Source organism: Chiloscyllium plagiosum, unplaced genomic scaffold, assembly GCF_037043375.1.
Source record: "Chiloscyllium plagiosum isolate Xiang-an unplaced genomic scaffold, Cpla_swu_hap1 HiC_scaffold_8, whole genome shotgun sequence".
Taxonomy (NCBI): Eukaryota; Metazoa; Chordata; class Chondrichthyes; order Orectolobiformes; family Hemiscylliidae; genus Chiloscyllium; species Chiloscyllium plagiosum.
The window spans coordinates 10808235-10826721 of NW_028270146.1; the positions used below are offsets into that span (position 1 = coordinate 10808235).

The 18487-nt window shown below is 39.9% G+C and overlaps 1 protein-coding gene across 2 annotated transcripts in view; it reads left to right on the top strand.

Annotated features, from left to right (window-relative positions):
- dicer1 (dicer 1, ribonuclease type III) overlaps nt 1-18487 on the top strand; it is a 186111-nt gene that overhangs the window by 143685 nt on the left and 23939 nt on the right. For both annotated transcript variants that reach the window (XM_043696915.2, XM_087989583.1), the window contains 2 exons: nt 3318-3493; nt 10259-11054. In XM_043696915.2, the coding sequence (XP_043552850.2) occupies nt 3318-3493; nt 10259-11054 (972 nt within the window). The remainder of the gene's footprint in view (nt 1-3317; nt 3494-10258; nt 11055-18487) is intronic.

The following is an 18487-nucleotide window of genomic DNA, read 5'->3' on the forward strand; positions in this document are numbered from 1 at the left end:
CAAGAGTTATGTAAACCCTGACTTCTTGTTTGTCTAGATTTATTTCTTGTTGCTTTCAACGTCACTGTCCATATCTGAAAATGGATCAGAGTTGATTATCCCAGTGAGTTAGGTGTTAGCCATGAATTGTGACATTTTACTACTTGGAAAGAGGCAATCAGTGCATCAAGCCAATGCCAGCTCTTAAAGCTGTTATTCACTTGTTTATTTTCATGCCTTTTTAGTTATTATAATTTTTACCTCTTGCCTCAAGTCTAGCATGGGTTGTGATTCTACCACTGTTTCCAGTAGGGTATTCCATATCCTAACAACCTTTGACATTTTGAAAATAAACCAAACATGATTTTAATGATTTGTTTTATATTTATCTTGTTTGCTTACTAACTTCTCAAACAAGCGGGTGTAATTTTCTTTATATATTTGTAATCTTTGATCATTTTTGATCTCCTAACCTTAAATGCAGCATCAGTGTCCCTTGTCTTCATGCAAATAAGCCTTTCATCCTTACTGAGGTGGCTGGCTGCTTTTTAAAGTTTAGAGTGCCATGGATATAAAAATGGGAAGGTGTGATAAATAAGATAGTAAAAACCAGGAAAAGTGGGATCATTAGCAATTGGGGTCAAACTCTCCGGTGGTTGGAGTCATACCTGAAATATTGGAAGATGGTCATAGTTGTTGGAAGTCAGTCATCTCAGCTCCAGGACATCTCTGCAGGGGTTTCTTAGTGCCCTACGCTCAACCATCTTTGGGTGTTTCATCAAAGACCTTCCCTCCATCGTAAGGTCAGAAGTGGGGATGTTCACCGTTGATTGCACGATGTTCAGTACCATTCATGACGACTCAGACACTGAAGCAGTCCATGTTCAAATGCAACAAGATTTGGACAAGATCCAGGCTTGGGCTAACAAGCAGCAAATAACATTTGCACCACACAAATGCTAGACTATGACCATCACCAATAAGAGAGAATCTAATCACTACTCATTGACTTTCAGTGATGTAGCCATCACTGAATTCCCCACAATGAATACCCTGGGTGTTATCATTGACAAGAAACACAGCTGGACTCCCCATATAAACACTGGCTACAAGAGCAAGTCAGAGGCTAGGAACACTGCGGTGAGTATCTCACCTTCTGACTCCCAAAAGCCTGTCCACCACCTAAAACGTTCAAGTCAGGAGTGTAATGGAGTAAACCCCACTTGCCTGGATAAGTGCAGCCCCAACATTTCTCAAGAAGCTTGACATCATCCAAGACAGAGCAATCTGCTTGATTGGCACTGCATCCAGAAGAATCTACTCCCTCTACCACCAACACTCTAGCAGCAATGTGCACTATTTACAAGATGCATGACAGCAATTCACCAAAGAGCCTCAGACAGCATCTTCTAAACCCATGACCACTTCCATCTAGAAGGACATGGGTAGCAGACATATGGGAGCACCACCACCTTTCAAGTTCCCCTCCAAGCCATCCACCATCCTGACTTGGGAATACTGTTCCTGCACTGTTGCTGGGTCAAAATCCTGGAACTCCCTCCCTAAGGGCATTGTGGGTCAACCCACAGCAGGTGGACTGCAGTGGTTCAAGAAGGCATCTCACCCACACCTTCAAGGGCAAGCAGGGATGGGCGATAAATGCTGGCCCAGCCAGTGACGCCCATGTCCCACAAAATGAATGAATAAAAAAATGCATAAATGTCTTTTATATTCACAATTGTTCATTAGAATTGGAAAGGAGGAAACATTGGATTTTTCCTCTCACATATAGCTGCAAAAACTAAATGAATCCAACTTCAAAACAGGCACTATCCATTTTAAAGCTTACGTGAGTACTTGGGTCTAAATTGTGGCTGTTTTCTCGATCTAGCCTCTCCCTTGCAATTGTTTGACCTAGCCTCAAAGGAAAAGTTGTATATTGTAGGTATTGGATGTCGTTCAACAGATAACGCTTCTGCCAAAGCCAGAAGATATTGCCTCCAAATCCCATTCAAGACATTTAAACACCAAAAACTAGGCTTGCAGAGGCTGCAGCTTTCTGGGCAAAGAATTAAACCCAGGTCTCATTGCGCCCCTCAGGTGGATGTGAAAGGTTCATGGCACTATTCTGAAAAATCTATTTGCTGAATGTGTAATACACTCCTCCTCATCTGCTGATTTGCTACCTGTAGGTTCACATACTTGTGAAGGTGGTCCCAGGCACCATCTTTTGTTCTCATTGACTGGTCCAGTCTGAATGAGCAATCCTTCACGGTACATAAGGGTTACATTGAAGCAGTATCCGTGTTTTTTGTTGTTTTCTGTGGGAAGTCTGCCCCATGTCCCATGGATTTGAAGATTTGTTGTAGAAGAACAGGAAATAATTCTTCTGAGTGCACCCAACAGCTACCGGGGCAAATAAATTCAACATCAAAAAAATTGGGAAGTGCCACAAGAGGATTTTTAAAAGGGGTATTCTAAAGCTTAACCCGCAATTCTTAGAAACTTTTTTTTTAATTTTAAGGATGTCTGAGAAATATGAAGTTTATGTATGCCTGCTTTGTTCTAGAGTGGATATTTTAGTGCTGCAGTTGTAATAGTTTTTGTTAGTACAACACTACTATGTGCTAAATGACAACTGGAAAGAGCTGCAGGTGCTGTAAATCAGAAACAAAACTAGAAATTGCTGGAAAACCTCACCAGGTCTGGCAGCATCTGTGGAGGGAAATCACAGTTAACATTTTTGGTCAAGTGATCCTGTCTCAGAACTAATGGTAGCTAGGAAAATGTCAACTTAGATGCAGAAGATAGGATTGGGGGAGGAGGTAAGGATTAAATGACAGATGAAGCTGGGGCCCAAAGAGAAAATAACAGTTGGATAAACAAAAGAATGGATAGCAATCTGGCTAGGAGGGTGAATAGCTATTAATGGGGACTATTAGTGGCAAAACTGACATTTTCCTAGTTACCAACACTTGACCTGAAACATTAACTCTGATTTCTCATCAGAGATGCTGTCAGACCTGAGCCTTTCCAGCAATTTCTGCTTTTGTTACTACTTAGTGCTTATAACATTTGTTCTTCAGCATGTTGACAAATAAATACAAAGTAATGTATGGGTGTTTGAAATCTGAAATAAAAGCAAAAAACACTCATCAGGAGGCATGCAGAGATAAATGGCCATTGTTTCACGTTTTCATCTTGCGTGTATTCTGAGTGCATTCAGAAGAATTGAGATTTGTTTTCCCCATGTTGTTTTGTAATAAATCTGTCATTAGTTCTGCTGGAGTTTTTGTTTGTTTGAAATTTTACTCATTCAGCTCTATTTCTCTCAAAAGATTCTTGTCCCAGAACTCTGTGCTATTCATCCAATCCCAGCTTCCTTATGGAGAAAGGCAGTCTGCCTTCCCAGTATTCTCTATCGACTGCACTGTTTGTTAACAGCGGAGGAGCTGAGAGCCCAAACAGCAAAGGAAGCCGGCGTGGGAATTGAAGCTCTCCCTTCAAACTTCAGGTATGTACGTTTATTAAAACAAGAAATTTTTGCAGTTCTCTGGAACCTCAAGTTCAGGATATCCCAAAAAACATCTCACGCCCTGTAAAATATTTTTAAGGCGTTGTCGTTTTTATAATTAGAAAATCCACAAATTGCTTGGTGTGTGAAAGACAATACAGTGATAATGGCTAAATCTGTATTGGCGATATTGAATGATGCATTAACACTGGGATAACATTTGTGCAATACTTTGAAATAATGCCCTGGGAGTTTTCTTGTTGCATCCACCCTTAGAAAACAGACAACTCTCAGACAGATTTAATCTCTGATCCCAAAGGAGGCTCCTCTGACAATTTTTTGCATACCCCCTCTACTGCACTGGAATGCAAACGTTGATTTTTGTTCAAAGGTCTGGAGCGGGCATTGAACCCAAAAAATATTCATTCTAATGCAGTTTCAATATTGCAGTAACCATTTTGATTTTGGCAATGACCATATTTGCAGATGCAAGAACATTTGACTGTGGAATAGAACATAGAACAATACAGCACAGAACAGGCCCTTCGGCCCACGATGTTGTGCCGAACATTTGTCGTTTGACCAATTTAGATCTAACTCTGATCCCACCAGCAACTGAATGGCATTGGATCTTGCATTATTCTCTTTTCCAAAGCTTAAAGGGAGTTGGAACTTGCATGTGTTGGGGGATGTTCCATCACAAGCTTGCCATCTGAAAATGGAAGCAACCTATGAGTTTCTGACTCTTGTCCTCAAATATATGCATTTTTCTTCTTTGCTTCCTCACACTCAATATTTTGTGTAGTTATCCCTGTCCCCCTCATGCTATTGGTCTATCTTTCTTTGAATTTTTCCCCTCAATGAAAGAGTTTTGCCACCTATTTTTTCTTTAAAGCCAGACTTCAATAAATAATTCCATTTTGTCACTTCTGATGTTTAGAAATTGCCTGTATGGTTATGTGGAGTGCACTGTAGTGTTTCTGGAAAATAAAATGATTGCTGTTGGTTTCAGGAGACCATTTACTGATGGAAAATGAAGAGACCAGTCATCTGGGGATACTAAGACTGTCAACCTATGCATATACTCTCTGGTTTAACAACTGAAATATTTTTTTATAACTCAAGATGCTCTAATTTTTGATTGATGTTATGGGGTTGGCACCCTGCCGCTATCCTGTGAGCCTTCTTTTGTATGATGTCTCTGGTGTTCCCCCTCTCTCTTTGTCTGCCTTTCAGTATTCTGTCTGGGAGATATGAGAGAACATGGCTTCAATCACTGGCTTGTAACTCCATGCTGATTCCCAAAATCGATGTTGTCAGCACTGAGATGTACATTATAACTTCCCACAAATTGTTGCCAATCCTAGCCTTGCCTTTGTGGGAACCTGTCTTTTTCTTTCCTGAAAGGAAGGAAATGAATGGATACTCTGAACTGTCAAGGGTGTTGAAGCCCGAGCTGATGTGGGAAGTGAAGATAAAGAAATTAATTCAGGGTAACTCTGTAGCTTCACTTGCATCTCAATCAGTGTGTAAATATCTGGTGATCTGTCAGTATAACCACAACCTACAACTAACATTTTAGTTTTCAAAAGTTCTAGGAAGACTTTTGATTTCACTTCCTCTGCCACATTCCACAACATTTTCTGTTTTTGAACTCCTGGTCCTGACATTGTTTTCAAAAAACACATGGTGAAATAAGGTGAAACCAGATGTGAAGGAGAGAAAAAGGGAACTGGTGGACAAATGGCATATGGTGGTGGTGGTTACAACCTAGTTGAAAGCATACAGATGTAGCAAGCAATTGGCAAAATTTCTGTTTATTTTCCTTTTTATTACAAGGAGATTGATTTGGAGAAGAAAGTAAAATGTTTCACTGCATTTATATATTTGGGGGGACTACACGTTGGGTGCTAATAGCAATTTTTTTAATTCCTGCTATCGGGGTATAATCTTCTAAGGAGGCAAAATTCTATATTCTCCATGCAATGTAACAGATTGAGAAGTGATATCATTAAAATACATACTGGCTAGGGAATCTACAATAATTTCAAATTTAAGACTGAGTTGAGAAGGAATTTTACTGATGGTTGCAGGGCTTGGAATTCTCTGTCAAAGGCTGTGGATGCTTAGTCATTGAAAATATTCAGAGCAATGATTGAAAGATTTTCATGTATTTAGTGATAGGTGGAAAGAATAAGAAAGTGGATTTGGGCTAGAAGGTCTTACCACAGTGTAAGCTCAAAGGGCAGAATGGCTCACCCCAACCGGTTTCTAATATTCTTGTCCTTTTGGCCAGGAAATTGAATATGAGTGATATCAATAGGAATAAATTGAAAAGTGAATATTTATTGTAAAATAGTAAACTCTATTTTAAAGTAAAATGAAAAAGATAGCATGGCATTTTTAAATTTCTTTACCTTGTAAATTTACTCATTTTAGTTTCTAATCAGTCTATAAAGTTGGGCATGTCCAAATGTATATTTAAGATCTGTAGGGATTTCCATTTAGAAGTTCCTGAAACAACAATGCTGTTCTTTTGAAAACCTAGGAATCTTAACTTACAGCATTTGGAAGTATCAGATCACATTGTAGTAAGTGTATTTGGACCAAGCATCACTGCAGTTGACATAGGAGATGAAGTTCAAATCAGGAATGCTGGTAACAGTCCAGGGTAAACACCAGCAACGCAACAGTTTTTACAGTGATTATTGTATTATACAAAATAGCAACTCTCTTGGGAAGGAATTTACAAGGCTCTAATCTAATAGAGGGGGTTCAGACTTCCTAAAACCGTGAAGGCAACTATTAAGTGGTTTATAACGTCATCTGAACCCTGAGATTCGATTACCACCTTGAACTTAGTCCTTAGTGTCTGATTGTGTAATGTTCAAGGTATGCTTTTAAAGTTTAAAAATGCTAACTTCTGTTGGTGACTTTGTCTCATTTGAGGGGATTTCATCCATGTGACCTTGTGCCGTTTTTTTTGAGAGTAACTTGCAGTAAGCTTCAGGGAGGGTCTATACATAGCATGTGTACAGCTTGGCTTGAGGCTGTTAACATTATGTCATCACAGACTGAAGATTGTATTACAGCAAAATCCTGACTACTTATATAAATGTTTGCTCACTTAAGTGATTGGTTGGACTGAAGTATCCCTGCAGGTTTCAGCAATTGCTGTGCCAGTCATCTGAAGGCTGAGAGTTCACTGAACTTTGTTGTGAAGGCTGCAGCTATTATCAAGTGTTCTCCATCACATACTGCGAGTGATAAACAAAAAGATTTGTTTTCTTTGTATTTGAAGTGTGCTGTATAATTGCTGATGTCTAAACTGTAGTCTAAGAGCCTGATAACCCTGGAGGCAAATCAGTTACTATCACTGTGTCCCGCAACCCCTGTTCACTGGAATATTCAATTTCATTTTTGTAAACTTGCAGATTTTTGCAATGGACTGTTGCTTCATTGATGGATAAGTCTGACAGTAGGACATCATGACCAGTTGGTATCGACAGCTTGATATGGGCTTATATAATTAGGTGTATGGCCCTAAATGTGGCCAAGCAAACTTAATGACTTGGAATCAGGAGGCGAATGAAAAAAAAATGGTATACTTCTATGGAGCTGGTTTTGTAAAGTGGGCAGAGCAGCATTAGTTCAAGAGCTGAGGTAGACTGCCTGACTCTAGCAACACACAACAAATTCATTAACTGCACAATGCCATGGTGAAGATTGCAAAGCTGAGTTGCATTCTTTTCTTTATCCTATAAATCTTTCTGAGAATGAGGATCTTGAAATGAGCTTGGGCGGCACAGTGGTTAGCACTGCTGCCTCACAACGCCAGAGACCCGGGTTCAATTCCCGCCTCAGGCGACTGTATGGAGTTTGCACATTCTCCCCGTGTGTCTGTGTGGGTTTCCTCTGGGTGCTCCGGTTTCCTCCCACAGTCCAAAGATGTGCAGGTTAGGTGAATTGGCCATGCTAAATTGCCCGTAGAGTTAGGTGAAGGAGTAAATGTAGGGGAATGGGTCTGGGTGGGTTGCGCTTCGGCGGGTCAGTGTGGACTTGTTGGACCGAAGGGCCTGTTTTCACACTGTAAGTAATCTAATCTAATCTAAAAATTTATGAAATGAGTCTCCAAGCTTAACTAATAGCGTGCCACAGGGATCAGTGCAGGGACCATGCTATGACTTGGATGACAGAAGTGAGTGTACTATTGCTAAGTTTACAGATGACACAAAAATAGGTGAGAAAGCAAGTAGTGAGGCTGGCAGGGTGTGCAGATGGGTATAGACAGGTTTATGTGATTGGGCTAAAATATGGCAGATGGAATGTGATGTCGGGATGAATAAAGAAACTGAATTTTGGATCAGGGATTTGGGAATCATAGAATCCCTATAGTGTGGAAAGAGACTATTTACCCCCATCAAGTCTGCACTGACCTTCCAAAGAACGTTCCACCCAGACCCGACTCTTCCCCTGCATTTACTATGGCTAATCCATCTACCCTACACATCCCTGGACACTAAAACAGTTTAGTATGTCCAGTCCACTTAAACTGCATATCTTTGGACTGTGGGAAGAAATCAGAGCACCCAATGAAACCTCATGCAGACACTGGGAGAACGTCACCCAAGGCTGGAATCGAACCTGAGTCCCTGGCACTGAGGCATCAGTGCTAACCACTGAGCCACCCTTGTGCGTGAATCAAAAAAAATGTTGACTTTGAGGTTCAGTGGATAATAGATCTTTGTTACAAAGGGATTGGAGTACAAAATTTATGGATGTTTTGCTAAAATTATACAAGGCACTAGTCTGAATTTAATTGGAATACTGTGAACAGTTTTGGTCCCCTATATCTAAGGAAAGAAACTGCAGAATGATTCTGTGAAACCCTTTCCCCCTTTTAGGGTGTGATGCTGTCTAATTTATACACTAGTTAAAAAACAGCAAGTAATAGCCATCTAATCTCAAATTATGGAGTTGAGGAAGTAACAAAGAAGATTGATGAGGGCAGAGCAGTAGATGTGATCTATATGGACTTCAGTAAGGCATTCGACAAGGTTGCCCATGGGACACTGATTAGCAAGGTTAGATCTCATGGAATAAAGGGAGTACTAGCCATTTGGATATAGAACTGGCTCAAAGGTAGAAGACAGAGGGTGATGGCGGTGGAGGGTTGTTTTTCAGACTGGAGGCCTGTGACCAGTGGAGTGCCATAAGGATTGGTGCTGGGTCCTCTACTTTTTGTCATTTACATAAATAATTTGGATGTGATCATAAGAGGTACAGTTAGTAAGCTTGCAGATGACACCAAAATTGGAGGTGTAGTGGACAGCGAAGAGGGTTTCCTCAGATTACAACAGGATCTGGACCACATGGGTCAATGGGCTGAGAAGTGGCAGATGGAGTTTAATTCAGATAAATGCGAGGTGCTGCATTTTGGGAAAGCAAATCTTAGCAGGACTTATACACTTAATGGTAAGGTTCTAGGGAGTGTTGCTGAACAAAGAGACCTTGTAGTGCAGGTTGTTAGTTCCTTGAAAGTGGAGTCGCAGGTAGATAGGATAGTGAAGAAGGCGTTTAGTATGTTTTCTTTTATTGGTCAGAGTATTGAGTACAGGAGTTGGGAGGTCATGTTGCGACTGTACAGGACATTGGTTAGGCCACTGTTGGAATATTGCGTGCAATTCTGGTCTCCTTCCTATCGGAAAGGTGTTGTGAAACTTGAAAGGGTTCAGAAAAGATGTTGCCAGGGTTGGAGGATTTGAGCTATAGGGAGAGGCTGAACAGGCTGGGGCTGTTTTCCATGGAGCGTCGGAGGCTGAGGGGTGACCTTATGGAGACTTACAAAATTGAGGGGCATGGATAGGATAAATAGACAAAGTCTTTTCCCTGGGATCTGGGAATCCAGAACTAGAGGGCATAGGTTTAGGGTGAGAGAGGAAAGATTTTAAAAGAGACCTAAGGGGCAACTTTTTCACGCAGAGGGTGGTGCGCGTATGGAATGAGTTGCCAGAGGATGTGGTGGAGGCTGATACAATTGTGACATTTAAGAGGCATTTGGATGGGTATATGAATAGGTAGGGTTTGGAGGGATATGGGCAGGTGGGACTAGATTGGGTTGGGATATCTGGTCGGCGTGGACAGGTTGGACCGAAGGGTCTGTTTCCATGCTATACATCTCTATGACTACTGTAACCAGGAATTAGGTATTCTCATTTGTAGATCCTTACTGAGAAATCTGACTGTCTTATCAGGGCTTTTTTTCAGGACACCACTGAGATTGAAAAGTATAGATGGCATCAAACATAGGGGAAAGACCACCATTTCTCCAACTTTTGTTCCCGAGTTAGAATATAAAAGTAGTGTTAGTATGATAAGCTTTGCTTTCAGTAGGATAGTGGTAAGAAATGGCATAGCGAATCATCATACACTTGAGCAACTCAGAGGTCATGAATTAAAATTCAGTCCAATAAATATAGTTATTTAGAGTAAATAGGATTTCAACTGGTTCATCAATGTTCTTCTCATAAAGGAACATACTGTCCCTCTCCTCCCTGGCTACATATGACTCCAAACCTCAACCAGTATAGTTGACTTGTAATGGTCTATGAATCCTTGATATAAGTTTAACAATTTTGCTCCTAAATTTATAAATATGCTTCAGAATTTCCCTTTGGGAAAGTTACTTTTATTTTTAATAACATATGCCGATGTTTTCTCCAGAATTTGTTTTGTTTCGTAAACTTATGATCTCTGTTGTGTTAGGTATCCCAACCTAGATTTTGGGTGGAAAAAATCTATAGACAGCAAAGCTTACATCTTGACAACCAGCTCCTGTACAGATGAAAATGAGACTTACTGTATGCACAGCACAACTGTAGCCCCTGAAGATGCTGCACATCGAGGTGCTATCAATGAGCCCCCCTTCATGGAGAACCTTCTTCAACCGTCTCTGAACAGCAAAACATCTACCAAGAGTCTGTCACCCAAAAAGTTCTTCAGTGCTGACAAAATCACCAAGAGCACAATACCAGTAAATGGCATAGTTTGTACCGAAAATCTAACCAATGGAAATGCTGAACTGCTAAACAAGGGTTGCATTTGCCATCAAAATCAACTTAACTCCTGCAGGCATGACTTACTCATACAACCAGCTACCTCAGTTCCCGTGCGTAGTACACACCACAGAGAGAACCAGCCCAAGCCCCAAGTTGAATGTAATCTACAAAGTAATAACCTAGACGGAATTACTAACAAATCTACCTCAGATTGTTGCTCAAAAGAGGCAGTTTCCTGCAATTCCTCAGAGCCTCTGGCAATTCCGCAATGGATTTTGGATTCGGGCAGTTGCCCCCCTGGCATATATACAACCGAAACCCTCGGCCCCAACCCCGGTCTGATTCTCCAGGCTTTGACGTTGTCAAATGCTAGCGACGGGTTCAATTTGGAGCGCCTGGAGATGCTTGGTGATTCATTCCTAAAACATGCTATCACAACGTATCTGTTTTGTACGTACCCTGATGCCCACGAAGGGCGGCTATCTTACATGAGGAGTAAGAAGGTGAGTGTTAAATCTGTAACTGTTAGGTCGTGTGGGTTGAAAAGCTTTGTGTTATAATTTTAACTTCTTACCTTTTCAATATTTGTCTTCTCCTTTTTGTTATCTTTCTAATGCAAGCACCTGAAAGTTCAAGAATGTTTGAATGTGTAAGTAGTGTTATAAACAGGTACTTCACATCATTGAGAATTAAAATCCAGTGTCCGTGCACTTTAGATAAAACTGTTTTGCTTTAAACTTGCTTATTTCTCGCATTCAACATCATCTCTGCGAAAAAGAATGAAATAACATTATATGTGGCCCCCTGTTAACTGTTAGAAAATAGTAACTCTACAAGAGATTGACATTTTTAATTAATTACAGGCAATCCCTCTCAATTTGCCTGTTTGCACTGCTTTGTAAAACTATAAGCTCATATTAAAGCCTATAGTGTATAGAATCTGGAAAGTTGATTTTGGAGGCAGGAATAAGTTGCTTTTTGTCTTAATTCCGCTCGGTTGTCTGTTTCTTAATCAGACTTTGAATGGTGCACTGTCCTTTTGATATACCATCTCGGCACGTATTCTTTGATTATACTGACATGGTAAATTTTGATGACTAGGAGAAAGTGAGGACTGCACATGTTGGAGATCAGAATCGAGAGTGTGGCACTGGAAAAGCACAGCAGGTCAGGCAGCATTCATGGAGCAGGAGAATCGACATTTCACATAATCCCTTCATCGGGAATAGTGAAGGGCTAATGCCTGAAACGTCGATTCTCCTGCTTCTCGGATGCTGCCTGACCTGTGCTTTTCCAGCACCGCAGTCTCGACTCTGAATGTTGATGACTGTTCTACATGAAGGGTATTACAAGCAAATTGTATCTTGTCTTTGTGAACATTTTGGATTAAGAGTCAGTGGCATTCAGTCAAAGAAATCTTCCTTTTAATCCTTTTTTCTCTGGGACCGAAACAACTGTTTTTAACATTTTACTGTTTGGAAAGAGACCCTTCAGTCCATTGTGTCCATGTCAGTTATCATGTACCTAACTCATAGTCTTGTATGCTATGATATTTGAAATGTTCGTCTAAGTGCTACTTAAACGTTCCTACCTCTAGCACCCTTTCAGGCAGAGAATTCAGGTAATGCTCCCTCTACTTGACAATATTCTTCCTCAAAACCATTTTAAATCTTTAGCTGAAATTGGTATCCCATGTTATTGTCTCTTCTACTAAGGAGAAAATAAATCTTATCTATACACCTCATAATTTATGCACCTCAATCAGGAGCCCCCCTCCACCTTCTCTGCTTTAAGAAAAACATGTGAAGTTCCCTCTGCGCTTCCTTCCACCCCTCCTGACGAAGGAACACTGCTTGAGATTTCACATAAACCTATTGGACTATAACCTGGTGTCACATGACTTCTGACTTGAGGAAAGCAACCTCAGCCTATCTAGTGTCTCTTCATAGCTGAATCAGGCATTGGTGGTGACAATCACTCAACAGATTTGATTGTCCACCTGGGAAGCTGTCACTGGTCATGGGTCTGTGCTTGACTGATGAGCCCAGTTCTGGAGCAACTTCTTCGACTGCTCACTTTGCAAGTGTTTTTCGAAGGTGGAATTGGTCCTTGCATGCATTCCTTTCTTTTCTTTTCTGTTCTCTTGTTGCTATGTGTCTCAAAGAATTGTGATCCTTCATGTTGGACTTATCTCCAAGTCAGTTTCTTTTGAATGAGGATCTCCCATATGTTGATATCCATGAAGAAACGCATTATAGAAGTCTCAAAACACTTTTTTTTTTTTTTTTTTGTCCACCACTCGTTTGAGCTGAGTGAAGATGGTTTACTTTGGTAGTCAGAACTCGAGCATCCTGAGCCTGTGGCTAGCCCAGCGGATGGGTTTTGAATGGTGCTTTTGGCTGCTTCAAGGATGCTGCACTTAGTATGCCTGTCCTCCCAGCTAATACAAAGAATCTGTCTGAAGCAGCACTGAAGTGGTGAGTACACATAGACCAGGTTTTGGAGCAATGTAGAAGAGTCGGAAGGCTGACTGCCTTATGCACAAGGTTCTTGATATCAGCAATAATGTCACAGTCACCAAAGACACTCATCTTTAGCCATCTGAGGATGGTACCTACAGACCAGTGTGGAGATTTAATATCGCATCCAATGTCAGCCTTCGATAAAAGGTAGCTTGTCAGGTAGGAGGAATGTTCCACATTTGGGAGGATTTCTCAGTTGATCTTAATGGAGGGATGAGCCAGAATTCGACCTGGAATAGGTTGGTTAAAGGATTTGCATTTTCTTGAGGCTGAGATCAGTTTTTTGGTATGTTTTGGAATTAAGTGAGGCTGGAAGATGCTCTTCTGAGAAAGCAGAGATGATATTGTCATCCGCATGCTGAAATTCCACAAGTGAGGTCAGTGTTTTCTTCTTGGCTGACCAAAGGTTTTGACTCCTTCAATTGGGAAGTACTATGAAAGATCCTGCCAAAGGATGTCCAGTGAAATTCACCAAAGTCTTCTGTCTCCTCTGTGATAAGATGTTGGTGATGGTCCTCACCAATGGAAATATTAAAGAATCCTCTTGAGGTCAAGCAGTGTTTTGTCATCACCTCCATCCTTTTCTCTATCTTCATTGCCGCCATTCTTCTTGTCGGGAACAAGCTTTCCAGTGGTGTGGGCATTGTCTATAGGATGGTTGGAAAACATTTCAACCTCAACCAGTTGAAATCCAGCCAAGCAACATCCTGGTGGATTCTCCCACACCCCAGTTTAAAATCACATCTTTCCTGTAATGTAGCGATCAGAACTGCACACAGTACCCCAGCTGTGGCCAAACCATTGTTTTGTACAGCTCCATAATAACTGCCTTGTTCTTGTGTTCGATGGCTCAACTAACAAAAGCAAGTATCCCAATGGATCCTAACCACCCTATCTACCATAACTCCTGCCTTCAAGGATTTATGAATATTAATACCAAGGTCCCGCTGATCCTCAGTACTTGTTAAGGTCCGACCATTCATTGTGTATTCCCTAGTCTTGTCAGTCCTTGCAAAATGCATCACTTCTCATATTTTAGGATTAAGTTAGTTACTTTTCTGCACATCTGACAGCCTGTCTATATCATCCAGTAGTCCAAAGTTTTGTTCCTCACTATTTACCATACTAATTTTTGTCATTTGCGATCTTATTAATCATACCTCTTAAGATTTCCAATCAAAAAAACAATCTTTGACCATCCTCTGCCTCCTGCCACCAAGCCAATTTTAGATCAAATTTACTAAATTTCCCATGTGAGACCTTGACAAAGGCCTTTCTGAATTGAGTGTAGAAGTTGCACCACCCTTTATCAACATGCCTCACTGTTGTCTCAAACAAAAAGCTTAAATTAGATCTATTAGTCATTATCTTTCCTGACAAAGCTAAGCTGACTATTCTTCCTTCCTTGTCTCTGCAAGTGTAGATTAATTCTGTCCTTTAAAGTTTTGTTCCATAGTTTCTCCACCACTGGTGTTAGATTCACTGGTCTGTGGTTTTCTTACTTGACCCAATCATTCTTCTTGAACTGTGGTACTAAATTATCTCCAGTCCTCTGGCACCTCTTCTGTGGCCAAAGTAATTTGAAAATTAACGCCAAGAGCCTCTGTAATCCCCTTCCTTACATTCCACAACAATTTGGGGTGCATCTCATCAGGGTCTTGAGATTTATCAAATATTAAGCCTGTTAAAACCACTCATTTCCTCCCTTTTTGATGCTATTTCGTTCACCTCTCTGATTTCATTACCTATATTATCCTTCTCTGTAGTGTGTAAAGATGTAAAGTATTTATTTAAAACCTCAACTTTTGTCTTCTGACTCGCAGATCCCGACTTTGGACCCCAGTTGGGCCCTACTCTCTCTGCTTGGTTATTCTCAACAGTGATGAAAGTTGCAAAGTTCTTACTATGGTGTCACTTTGAAACATGAATCATTATAACATTTTGGAGTTTTGAACACTTTCTTAATCTTGTAGGAGCACAAAAATGGCAACTTTAAATGAGGACTTTTTAGGGAGTGCAGAAGTGCAGCGTTTGTACAGAGAAGAGATGGAAAGAATAAAAAGACCATGCTGTTGGTGGGCACACATACTGTGTTCACCAGGTTAAGATGCGTGACCAATATTAATTGCTGGCATTGTTAATGTTGACAGCTACCCTTCACTTTTTTGCTTTGTTCCAGTATACACGGACTTAATAAAATGTGGTGGAAGATGGAAATCCAACTGAAATAATCCAACTTGTAAAAAGTTTCAATGATCCAACAGAGAATTTGTTTTGAACTTTCCTCCTCCAACAACTTCTTTGAATCTGTTCAATTTCCTGAATTTGCACAGTCACATTTTATTCAGTACTAACTGAGAATGCTGTTCTTTCAAGTATACACTTTTCATTTAGTTGCATCAGATATGAGATGTTGGGAATGAAGTATGTTAGCCCTCTTAGTCCTGGCTTATGGTGCTGTAGGATGAGAAGATACTGCCTCTTTATTCAATGTTATTCCAGTAGATGGCCCTCACTTATGAGATGAATCAGCTACACCATTCTTAAAAGCTTGGATCCTGAACTTGCAGCTGTTTCCTTGAACAAATGTTGAAATGTTGAATTCCAGCTAATGTGTCTAATTTTTAAGACTTATTTTAAATTAAAGCAGGTTATCGGCCTTTTAAGAAATAAATAGCCCTGTTGAAATGACAGGTACTGCTTAATTGTCACAAGCCAGAATCTGGGCGTGTGAAATTAGTTGTCAGGTTTCAACATTGCCTGTCATCGTCTTCCTGCAAAAGCCTTTTTACACTCATACAAACATTGCTAGCAACAATTAACCCTGTCTGTCGTTTTAAATTGATAGACCCTAATAGAAGGGGAGATGGAGAGGATAAAAAAAGGCTTTTGAAGCATATTCAGCCACACGACAGGAAAATGTATGGAAATCAGATTTGGAGAATGCTGGAAAAATCCCATCTGTTCTAAACTGTCAAAAAAAATCAAATGTCATAACAGTAATTATTATTTTATATGTGAAATGCAATACTTTTAAAAGTCTCGTCACTTGTATTTTTTTGTTTGAGTTACTGGATGATTACAGAGTCTGCCCTCATCAATCCGGTGGAGTCTTCTAGGTGTCACCATAATGACAGATTGTTAGAAGCATATTTATACATTATACTGTAATACACTGGAATAATGTTACGAAGCCCGTGTTCTGACAGAATAATTTCAGATTGGAGAGAATATTGCAGTGTTAATTATTTCAGAGTGTGGAACCGTAAAGAATAAAATGGATGATTTAGCAGGAAATGTGTTCTAAATTATATTGTTGTAATTGCAGCTGTTTCCTTAATAAATCAATTTTAAAGAAAATAGAGAGGGAGGCACCTGGAAAACATTACTAGTTTCTGACTAAATAGCCACCTCTGGCTCTAAATGTGGCTAGTGCGTGCTGCTGTTAATTGATGCACTGTACAGAATTGATGTAGCCACTCTGATACAAAGTCAAATAAAAGAGCAAAAGGCTACATTCGGGCGCACTTCTGGTCCATAAAGATCTGCAAGGAAAGGACAGGTCAATTGGTCTAGGTAACCAATGGACCTGTAGCCTAATCCAGCATTTTCTCTTTTCTTGATTTTCAAAATTTACAGTTTTTATTATGATATTGTATGATTTTTACCATATCATAGCTCTTATAGTGAGAAATCCGTGAGCATAACTTGAAGTTGTCCACTATGTCAATTAAAAATTCTATCGGCCAAGAATCTGTGCAGTCGACCTTGAACTGATTTGTTGATTTACTTCAAACCCTGTTTTTGTGAGTCTTTATTTTTAAAGCTGTAGAGGGTATTTCTTGGTGCATCATGTTCTAACTTGAGTATTTCAGGTTACACAAGGTTAAGTGCTGGGCAGCTTTTTTTGTTGGAGTTTTGGCCATTGTGTCACTGACATTTCTGTCTCCTTTGCTGCTCAATCTGAATATTTTTAATACTTGCTATTCTTGTGTTCTTTGGGAATTGAGGGATAAGCAGGTTTGAACAATAGGAAAGCTAATGTTCCCGGTTTATGAGATTGGCGAGGAGCTTCGTACACTGGCTGTGCTCTTTGGCTGTTCGAACCTTAAGGTCTGAGTTGTCCAAGAATTCCTCAAGTCGAACCTTATTCTTCACTAGACTGTCCTCATATAAAGACACTTTAATAGTCCGAGAGGTGGTTTTATCCCTCCTAATATCTCTCCCTTTTAGCTTGATATTTTTCTGCATTGTATGTATTCTATAAATGCAAGCTATTAATGTGAAATCATAACTGTTTACAATCTTATATTTATATTATTCCCTTGGAGACATCTGTGACAAAGACTTTGTGCCCTATTAAAATGGTGTATGACTGTTTTACAATCCATGAGACATTATGCAAACCTTCAGATACAGTCATTCTACTTTATTTAAGCATTGTTTGATTCTATTTAATGAGACTTTGTGAAATTTATATTTTAACATTTGATATACACATAAAAGTGACTCCGCTTTAAAGGGTTTAATATCAGTGTTTACTTAAATTAGGAACCTTCTTCCCATTTCAAACGTCAAGAGTTTTTAATACTTCATCTTTTTCCTCCTCTCTTGCCCAGCTTGTTTTCCTTGCTTATGATCCTATTCAGGATTGTTGACATGTTTTAAAAAACAATCTCTATACCCTGCAATCAACCAACAGAAATATGCCAAAGGTGTGGCAGCATCTGGGGAGACAGAATCAAAGTTAACATTTCAGTTCTGATTTTACTCTTTTTGATTTGAAACTCTGTTTCTATCTCCCAGACGTTGCCAAATCTGCTTGGTTTCTCCAGCACTCTGGTACTCTGCTTTTCGTCATGCCGAAGATTTCCTGGTTGTTAATAAAAAGTGAACTTTTATTGTCTTTAAAGAGAAGCTAAACAAACCAAATGTTATTAATTGAAGAGTAAAGCTTATGCATATGTTGTGAACTCACATCTACTCACCCCAGTAATCACCATCGCAAAGTTTGAGAGGAGATGGTGGTAATATCACTGGACCAGTAATATTCTTTCAAATAACAAAGTAAGCGATTCAGTTCAAGCTCAATTAGTGATGGCTAGTAAATGCTGGTTTTGCCAGTGATGCACATGTCCCATGAAAGAATTTTTAAAAGGTTAAGTTTCCTTATCTTATGAAATCTTGAAGCTTCATTCGCATTCTCTGGAACTAACCCTAAAGTTATGCCATAGCTCACTAGAGTTTACTTTAATTTTCCTTAATGTTCCAGCTGTTCGTCTGTGATAGATTCCAATGTGGTTTTTTTTGGTTTGACTGTGTGACCTAAGCTGACCTCATGAGTACAATTGCTTCATCTGTGGTACAGGTTATTGTCAGATATCCAACTGCCTTCCAAGCTAACTGCTGACTGA